General features: G+C 27.4%; 1 protein-coding gene across 1 annotated transcript; it reads left to right on the plus strand.

The window, feature by feature from the left end:
• The first annotated feature begins 1,932 nt into the window (after positions 1–1,932).
• Positions 1,933–10,530, plus strand: LOC113384889 (hyaluronidase-like). Its single transcript, XM_026622659.1, has 6 exons — positions 1,933–2,104; positions 5,094–5,401; positions 6,413–6,552; positions 6,667–6,842; positions 8,656–8,851; positions 10,357–10,530. Exons 1-6 carry the CDS (start codon positions 2,025–2,027, stop codon positions 10,519–10,521), a joined length of 1,065 nt encoding a protein of 354 aa, XP_026478444.1. The 5' UTR covers positions 1,933–2,024; the 3' UTR covers positions 10,522–10,530.
• Positions 10,531–10,685: the final 155 nt, after the last annotated feature.

Consider the following 10,685-nt stretch of genomic DNA (forward strand, 5'->3'; position numbering starts at 1 on the left):
AGAAAGTATATATTAATATTTACGATATTTTCAAAAAAAAAAAAAAAAAAAAAATGTACAGAATATGTCATCATATTGAATATATTTTATATAGTCATAATTTTATAGTTATGTATAAGTATTATGTTATTGCATATTCAAATATTTCCGTTTAAATAATTTTGACAAAAAATTTTACCACAATTACATCCTATAAAATTATATTTTCTTTACAAAAAATATTGCAATGTTAAATGTACAATAATAACGCATTCAATAAATAATAAAAAATTATATGATAAAGTATATATCTATTTGTATATATATATATATATATATATATATATATATATGTGTGTGTGTATATATATATAAACACATATGACTAATTATATATGTAAACACACATAAATAACTATATAGATTCCAATAAATTATACTCTGTATAATATAGATGGAGAAATAAGAAGTATGAAGTACATCTATTATTTTAATTGATAATTAAGTTCAGTATATCACTAATGATGATATGAAATATCATGAATTGTATATTAGTGAATTTTTTTTGAAAAAAATAATAGAGGAATAATATATAAAATGAAAATAAATATGACATATGGCATTTTCTATTTCATCTATATAAAACATAAACTTTGTAAAAACTATTATAGTAATTAGTAATTACATCTTGATTTCTGTCAGTGAACGTTATTGACAGAATTTTGATGTTTTGAGCTTATAAAAAAGCTCAATTTTACATAAAAAAAATTAATTCATCAAGGGTTTCCCAACACTACTTATTTTTAATATATTGGATCAATTTTATTATTATTTTTTTATGAATGCGAGTTTGAGAAATAAACGTATGAAACCCTCAATTTTTACCATCCTAACACACTTTCCGATTTCTTTATTTAGGCAATAACTGGGAAATTATCTGAACACATTCCGATAATTGGCTATGTGTTATGTGTTATGTGCTGTGATGTATATTTGTTGTTTGGTTTTCACAGAATTACTGCAAGTTAAAAAATATTGATTGCAATGCTGAACAAGATATTTCACTCAATGATGCATCTAATAGCAATCAATTACGAAAATCAATCACATTATTTTCCTTTTTTATAACTAAATGTAACAGAATCGCATTTTTGTTTAGATTATATATATATATATATATATATATATATATATATATATATATATTAGGGTTCCAAATTGATAAAAAACAATTCTCTGGAAGTTTTAGCTCTTAATATTAACTTTTTGACAGTGCGCAATTCAATCAAACTTCGTATTGAAATAGCATGGAAAAAAATTTGAAAATTAAAAGAAAATTTTTTTAGGTATAACTTAGCGACAATTGAATTAAAAGTGCAAATTTATGTCATTTTTTATTGAAAATTCGACGCTCCGCAAAATTTTTGAAATTTTTTTATACTTTTTCCATACCAATCTTTGATTGAATTTCAGAGAATTGTTTTTTATCAGTTTGGAACCATTTGAGCCCTTGGGAGCAAAGAAATTCGAAAATGCCCATATTAAGGACCACCCTAATATATATATATATATAATATATATATATATATATATATATATAAATATATATATATATATATATATATATATTATAATTAAATTTCCTACGGCACTGGATGGTCATGTCAAATGAAAATGCCCATTTTAATTGACATAATGGCTGAAGACCATGTACTTGTACTTATATATAAAAACATTAGATCGCGCAAAATTATAAATAGTTGCTTCGGCTCTTCCTACCATTAAAAAAATTGTGCAAGCATACGACTGTGCATCATATATAACTAATTTAGAACATTTCATTTATATCATCATTATCTAAATAGTAATCTTAATATCTTGTAAAATATTTTATTTACGAAATTATTGCTGATCGTTTTGTTTTATCGCTTTTTAAATGCGATAACCGGCACTGATTGAGGAGATCAGATCTGTTTGGATATTTAGTGAGTGTTTGCATAAAGAATTTGACAGTTTGAAAAATAGTGATCTCGAACTGGAGCATTATGGAATTGGTAGCAATGGTACTGTTGTGGTTTATTATGTTGGTAACCGGCCAATATATGGATGAAAACCACATATATATGTATGTAATAAATAGTAGATCTTTTTTTTTCAAATTTAACCTATGTTAGTCTTATTTCTCTAAATATTATAAGAGAATATAGATTTTACAAGTTAGTGATTTTAGTGTTTTAATTTATAAGATATTCGTATCGTTCTCAGAAAAAGTTTAAGATTTAATTTGAAGTGATGAATTTTTACAACTAGTGCAGTGTAAAATTGAAATTGTTGGCATAACGCAAAAGATTTAATAAATAATGTATAAAACAAAAAAAAAATTAACTTTGTATTATAAATATATCACTAATCCCAGTGAATAAGTGATTAAGTCTATTTTCACTATTTTGCAAAACTTGATTTCAAAGTTCTATTATTCATATAATATCGCGTAATTAAAATTATTCGTTTAAATTTTATATGCGGTGCTTCATTAACTTTTGTTCCTAACCAATAATTTTTAGAGGAAAAGCTAATACCGCGATTTAAAACATTTTTGGAGAAATTCGACTTAACCACTTGGCAGTTATAGATATATCTCTTTACAAATTATTTACCAATCCAACAAATTAGAGAAATCCTGCTTTGTAGAGCGTCGAATTTTCAATAAAAGATAACACGAAGTGTTACTTGATTCATTTGTCGATAAGTTATTCCACAAAAAAACATTTTTAAAATTTCCGATTTTTTTCCATGCTATTTCCATATGAAGCTTTGATTGGCCATATTAAGGACCACCCTAATATATATATATATATATATATATATATATGTATATATATATATATATATATATATATATATAGGGTGGTTTTTGTATTATAAACCGCCTTTTTGTATTATAAACCAAGAGCAAAAAAGCGGAAGGAAGATATTTGACAACCTAATATATATCGCCTTTTATATATATATATATATATATATATATCGCGAGGTTAGTTTTTCGATTGTTTTATACATTATTTATTTATACAGCTGTCCCGGCAATTGTGTAGCCATAAGAAATATTTCTTAATTGCCATAAGATAACTTTTAGTATAAAAAATAATTAACTAATTGTGTATGTAGAAATATGCAATATATAAGTGAAAAGATCAGACAACACAAATTAAATTGATGATTTACCCTCTGCAACGCATTCCACATATAAATTTTGACGGGGAATATGGATAGTTTTTGCAAATGCCAGCTAAATCTGAAACTGATTTCGTTTAAATCGAATTGGTACATTTTGGTATTCAACGTTATGATATATTATTAATACGTTTTTCATTAATTTATTATTTAAGTTTAGAGTAAAATCCGAACATACATTTTTCAATTATGTTATGGTTTGCGAAATCAAGTGAGATTCCAGAAACTCTAGGAAAATTTTCAACTTTGCCATGGGTTTGTATAGGAATTAGTTCTCTCTTAAAAACCGTTTTACCTAAAATTGTTCCTTGTGCAAGATATTTAAAAACTTCTGGTGCTTATATACTTCATCGGGAATTATTTGTACTATAGGATAATCCTGCAAAACAATGATTACGCGAGAATCTATCGATAATTTGATGCATCTAGTTTTATCAGGGGTAACTATTTCGTCTCCAAAACCTAAGAATTGTTTTGAAAATGTAGCAGAAAAATCTTCATCGAATTTCAATTAAAGACGTTTACAAAAAAAAATTATAACTGATCAATTATTGAGTTAGATGAAATGTGATTGGACTACTAAAATGAATATTATGAAATAAATATTTATGATAGTAAAGTGAAAATTTAGAGTTATATCAATTTTTCAAATTCAAAACTTAAATTTACTAGAATTAGAAAAAAAAGAATTTGGCCCCAAAATTTAAAAATGATAAAATAATTGTTTTTTAAGTAAAATTCAAACTTTTTCATAATCTCAAAAAAATCTAAACTAAGTTTAAGTCAAAAACATTCGTTGATGCACGTGAGATAAAAATTTCTTCGATTACTAAAATGATTTTTACAAAATAGGGGTTTGTGTTAGAAGGGTAGAAGGGCTGCATATGTTCTTCAGTTACAAAATATTAATAAATATGAATAAATTCGTCCGTAAATAAAAAAAATTAAAGCCAGTCAACCCTTGGGCATAAAAAATAGAAGGTTGTACGATTCTCAGTATAATTAGTATGATTGTAAAATTTCATCAATATCGGTCAAGCAGTTTCGGAGCTTTTCATATATAATATTATTCTTTTGAATGTTTAATACGAGTTTAATAAAACCAAATTACTGCAATTTTCACATTCCAAATATATTAAAATAATACATAATATAGTAGAAATAGTAAACAAAGAAATATAACGATAAATAACTAGATACAGAAATTAATACTGCAATAGATTGCGGGTTAAAAACAAAATCCAAAATTTTATCCAGAAGATAATATCAATAAAAATATAGATATATAAGATGATTTCCAAGAAACTTTGCACTTACTAGATTAAAAATCAATTAAGAAAATCATTTACGTAAACAATCGCAATCAGTAAAGTTAACAAAAATTGAAGTAATTAATATCGACTTCATAATGTAAAAATACATTACAATCCAATTTAATTCGATAGATTTTAGAAATCGCACTATTAATTGTTTCAGGTAAACAATATCATTGAATAGGAATTGATTAATTAAAATTTATGAGATATGTACTTGAAATATTTAATTATAATTTTCTCGAATTGAAATATAGTTTGTTTATTTATTTTATCTGTAGTGTGTAGGATATAATAAATCAATTTTTTAAAAATGATATACTTTTGTCAATGCTAAAGCAACTTTCACTGATTACTAAATTCAAATACTTGCATTAAAGGAAGAACTTAAATTACTTCAAAAGGTTTAATATATAGATTGTAATAGTTCTTGAAAAAAAAACACCGCATAACCAAGAAAGGGAAAAATATTTATAAATGTTTTTTGAGAATAATATATATATATATATATATTATATATTAATTAAATTAAATTATATATTAATTAAATGAATCATTTCAATTTAGTGATTTAAATCCAGTCCCATCTGTAATTCGACGACCCACTCCATTTTCGGTGATTTGGAACGTACCGACATTTATGTGCCGACAGCATGATTTTGATTTTTCTTCAGTAGTTCCCACTTTTGGAATAACTCAAAACTCTAAAGATGATTTTAGAGGAAACAGAATAACAATATTATATGATCCTGGAGCTTTTCCGGAACTGGATCCTTTAAGGAATGGAGGTGTTCCTCAAGGCGGAAATCTTTCAGCGCATTTGAAAGCCTTTTCAGACAGTGTGAAAAAACTGATTCCAGATGAAAATTTTCGAGGTAAATTTATACTAATTAACGTAGTGATTTTTTATTATTGTTTGTAGAGTTTGCCAAGGAATTTTTATAAAGCTAACTATTAGTTCTTAATAAGAAATAATTATAGAACTTTTGATTTTCAGCTTTTGAACAACTGCAGAAAAGTAGGAAAAATATGGGAATTTTTATGTTGTAGTGGGCATTTATGTACGTTAACTTGTATCTACAGTTATTCTTTAGGAAGCCCTGAACAGATTTCAAAAATTATAAAATCATTTGGAAACACTCAAAGCACAATACGTAATTAATATTTGAAGATTGGGTTTTTACTATTATCTTGAAATCTTAATTAGAGCTATTGGGAATTGCGTTGATTACTTTAAAGAATAAAATTTGATAAAATAATTTCCACAAACTTCTGGTCTGTAATAAGTTAGTTTAAATGAAACTGATCGTGATTTTTCAAAATTCAACTAAAAGATTTTTCTAAGATTTTAATAATTAAGTAGCTTTGATATGTCTTAACTCTTGTTGATAAACTCGAATACTGTCTTATATCGGATAGCATCATATACCTTACAAATCATTTTTTAGTAAATGTACATTACATTTTATGTAAAACGTATGATATAAATTTAGTAAGGTTAACAATAATATATAAACTTTTTTACATTTTTATCTAAAATGTTATTCCATTTTATTATGTATTAAAAGCAAAAAAATACATACACTAGTAATTGCAATCAATAATTTGAGAAAAAAATAGTGTGAAATAAAGGTAAAATAGACCAAATGATATTAAAATCTGTCAAAATGCTGTGCGGTCAATTGTTTCAGATATAAAATTAATTAACTAATAGGTTCCAATACGAGGAATTAGATTTTATATATAAAAGACAGTTTTTAGCACATTTTATATGAACATACGCAGAGTAACATAGCCTTGCCATAATATTAGTCTATATTACGGTAGAATCGGCCTATTAATACAACCAACCATCATATTGAAATTAACCAACTATCTCTTTGCAGGATTGGGTGTCATAGATTTCGAATCGTGGCGGCCCATTTATCGTCAAAATTTTGGAGCATTCACTCCTTACAAAGAGGCGGCTATTGATTATGAGAGAAAGCAGCACCCATTTTTGCCACAAAAATTTATAAAAGAATTGGTAAGTAGAAAAATGCTCATTAACGCTAATTCAAATTGTATCTTCTGTTCTGTTCTGCTGAGAACATTAGAAATAATTAATTTCGTATAGTGCTAATTAATTGTATTATTTCAGGCAATAAGGAATTTTGAAAGGTATGGTCAAACGTTTATGGAGAAGACTTTAGACCTGGCTCAATCGATGAGACCAAATGCAACTTGGGGTTACTACGCGTATCCATACTGTTTTAACATGAATAATAACAATCGGCTGCCAGAATGTCCGAAAGAAGTAATTCCAGAAAACGATAGGTAATAATTATAGTAATTCAAATCAATATATATTTGTATCAATTGATACAACGTATAATAACAAATACTTAAGAAAATAAATATCGAACGAAATCTTACAATTTATTTCCATTGAAAGAAGAGTTTTGAAGAATCTTGAACGAAAGGTTAAATTTCTTCTCATTTATATAATCTCATGCAGATTATACTTTATCGTATTTTGTGCTCACACGATTCAGGGTGATTTGAAACTTTAAGAAACATGAAATTCTAAAATAATAACAGTGTCTTTGGGGTTTATTTCCATGAAGGTAATTTTGGTTTTATATTGAACCACACTTTGTAATTCAATAATTTATTTCACTTATTAGCAAGATTCTATAATATTATTAACTTCCCGTAGGGCAAGTTATAGTAATCGCAAAAAAATCGAAAATGAAAATTTTTATATATCTTTACGTTTCAAAGGTTTCTGAACATTTTGGCATACCTTAGAAAAAATGGATGTATGTGTGTGTGTGTGTGTGTGTGTGTATGTATGTATGTATGTATGTGCGTGTGTGTATGTATGTGCGGATACAAATTTTCGTCGACGATTTCGGGAACACGGATCAACCGATTTGAATAATTCAAAAAACATTCGATTCGTATTGATAAGGAGACGTGCTGATTAGTTTTTGGCGCAGGCAGGTCTAGCCGTTCCGAAGATACGGGGCAAAAAGTGCCGAAAACGGTAACTCAGTTTTTAAGAGAACGGAGCGTCCGATTTTAATAATTCAAAAAACATTTTACTTGTATTGACAAGATGTAGAATTCATCAAATTTTCATGAAGGCAGGTCTAGCGGTTTCGGAGATCTAATGAAAAAAGTAAAAAAAAAATGCCATTTGGCGGTCAAAAATGATCATTAGACATATGCACATCAAATTATCAGATATTTTATAGAGATTTTAACAATAGGTATAAATTTTTTTTACATTTCTATGGGTTCCGTACCAATGCTTATGCGTTAGACGGCGGCGCGGCACTTGCGAGCTTTGACATTTCGTCTCTATGCAGTTCAAGCAGTGCGATTGCTTTGAAAAAAAGTTCAAAATTTCTAAAATATGTCAAAATGAAGAAAACATTTTTTTAAAAAAAATTTTTTTGTTTAAAAAAAAATTTTTTTTGTTTAAAAAAAAAATTTTTTCTCAAATAAAAAATTTTTTTTTCAAAAAAAAGTAATTTTTTGTCAATTTTATAGTTTCTCAAAAATCTATTTTTTTTCGAAGTAAAATTTTTCAAAAATGTTAATCGTTTTTAAAAAAATAATAATTTTTGGTACGGGAAGTTCCAGCAATTTGCTTAAGGCACGATGCCCTAATTGCCTTAAGACAGAATTCCACTTACAGCTAGTTTTAGTTCAATTTTGACTGGTTTCGCGAGTCGGGCGGTTAACTTTAATAACGAATTTGTGACTACTTTCGCTTGTCATGCGGGTACTAGCTACATTAATGCTCGTAACGTACTGAAAATTATACCTAAAATTTTTGAGTAAATGTATTTTATTTCCCTGTATGAAGCGAACAGCTTTGTGCTTGTGCGATGTTGCATTTTTGTACATTGGAGCAGCAATTCGCTCCAGTCTTCAATATCTTTAAAAAGTCAAAATTTGGCGGAAGCCAACCAACTGCCTTTAATAGCAGCGACTCACATAAACTAAAAATTGGACTACTTTAGCAAACTCAACAAGAAAAAGCCAATGTAGATATTTAGACCTAAAATTACAAGTTGTTCTCTTATACTCATCAATATATTTATTTAAGTACGTATTACAAGTACATTTTCTTTTACAGAATGAAATGGCTCTTTTCATCATCGGATGCTCTATTTCCATCAGCGTATTTATCCGAAAACTCTTTCACCGTGGATCAGAGAAGGTCCCTCGTCCGAGGCAGAGTTCGAGAGGCGCTGCGAGTAAGAGACGATGACACGCCCGTATTCGTTTATTTGAGGACACATTACATAGACACAAAACATTTATTATCTAAGGTCAGTGAGAAAGATTAGATAAGAAATATTTAGGAAAACTAGTTGTGCCTACATATGAATCTGAGGCGATCGGAAAAAAATTATAGAATAATGGGCGCTCCACATGATTATTTGTGCAAATCTAGGATTGCGCAAACACAGATTTGCACAAATCATGTATCATGTGGAGCTTACGAACGTAACGTAACGTACCAAATTTGCAAGTCTGCGCAAGCAACCTGCACCTGTTTACGATTTTCGTAAGTTTGCACAAATAATAGTATCGTGAATATAGCCCATAATGTTTGAAACAATTTTGTACCAAAAAAAACTTGCAAAACGTCACTAATTTGTCTAATGGTTTTATAAGTAAATCAGCTAAAAAGAACACTATATTGTAAAGTCCAATGTAAAATACATAAAATGTACACTAAATGCGGTGCAATTTGATAAAGAAAAATGTTAGAATATTATATAAAATATTGTCGTATGATTTTCTAATTAGCAAAATAGAAAATTATTTTCAACTTGAACAAAACTATGAATAAATTCCATACATATAAATATTTGTTCGTATTTTGTCTATCATTTGTTTCTTATTAACAAATGATTCTGAAAGACTATTTCATGGTTTTTCACTCAATTCAAATATGTTAAAAAATCAAAGACAATCCTTTATACTGCATACGCTTTCAGTTGTAATTGGATATTTCAATGTACAAAATTCAAATCGACATCGAATATTGAGGATAAAAGAGTTCCGAAATATCTAAATTTTGCGTAATATTAGGTTGTCAAATATCCGCTGCTTTTTTGCTCTTGGTTTATAATACAAAAAGGCGGAAGGGAGATATTTGACAACCTAATATTTCACTATTTTTTTTAATTTGATTTATTTTGTGAACAAACTAAGCAGAGTAGTATAAATTATTTTGTCACTTTGTCATTAGTTTTCATTAAAATGTTATTGATTTTATTCAATTAATATCATGTATAAGATAAATTCTAACTAAGTTTACCACACCTTTATATCCTGACATGAAAATAGTTCTTTAAATAAAATCATACAAAGACATCCTAATATAATAATATGGGACATAAATAAAGCCAACCGTTGGGTTATTATCTGAAAATAAAATCTACGTTATTAGAAAGTTGATTGAATTGAATCAGGAGTCGTGAGTAATTTCGTTCTTCGAGCAGCCTGTTGTCAAGCAGTAGTAACAACAGTTGTCAGAGATAGAAATATGTTTCTAAAAGAAAATAGCCGTGATGCGGAATTGCTGCATCAACAAATATTTGCTCTTCTACATAAATTGTAATAATAATTCATCACACAGATATTAGACAACTGTTGTGGATTGCCATCTGTCGAACCGACTAGTATTAAGTCATATTAGCACATGTTCTGATTGCTGTTTAAAATAAAAGGACAGAAGCGGAAGTCATTACTACAAGCTTATTGGACTATTAAAAGTTTTTCACAATGCTAAAAATAATTATCTATATAATCATTTTCATCGCAGGTGGATTTGACCAACGCTTTTCACGAAATGAAAAAGAACGGAGGACGTGGAGGAATTCTATGGGGAAGTTCCTCCGATCTCAATAGCTATGAAAAATGCAGAGACTTTTACGAATACACTACGAAAACACTTGGACCTATAGCCAAAGCATTTATACAACATTAATGCTAAAATAGAATAAGATATTTTTATAAGATAATTTTTTTATCAGTATTTTAAGTATTTTCTAAGTCACTATTTATTTATGAATAATTGAAGTACTTATTTTTGTTAAAGTTTTAATTTTGGAATAATAAAATGATTCAAAAATATTCTATTGTATATATTAA

The sequence above is a fragment of the Ctenocephalides felis genome, unplaced genomic scaffold, assembly GCF_003426905.1.
Source record: "Ctenocephalides felis isolate EL2017-DRISC unplaced genomic scaffold, ASM342690v1 CF-g0.4_SCAFFOLD_03571, whole genome shotgun sequence".
In the NCBI taxonomy this organism is placed as follows: domain Eukaryota; kingdom Metazoa; phylum Arthropoda; class Insecta; order Siphonaptera; family Pulicidae; genus Ctenocephalides; species Ctenocephalides felis.

Excerpts from the sequence above, each read along its gene's own strand:
- LOC113384889 (XM_026622659.1), top strand. The coding sequence starts at position 2,025 with ATGGAATTGGTAGCAATGGTACTGTTGTGGTTTATTATGTTGGTAACC. Across the intron at positions 5,402-6,412 it reads TCCAGATGAAAATTTTCGAG|GATTGGGTGTCATAGATTTC; the intron begins GTAAATTTATAC and ends ATCTCTTTGCAG. Across the intron at positions 6,553-6,666 it reads AAAAATTTATAAAAGAATTG|GCAATAAGGAATTTTGAAAG; the intron begins GTAAGTAGAAAA and ends GTATTATTTCAG.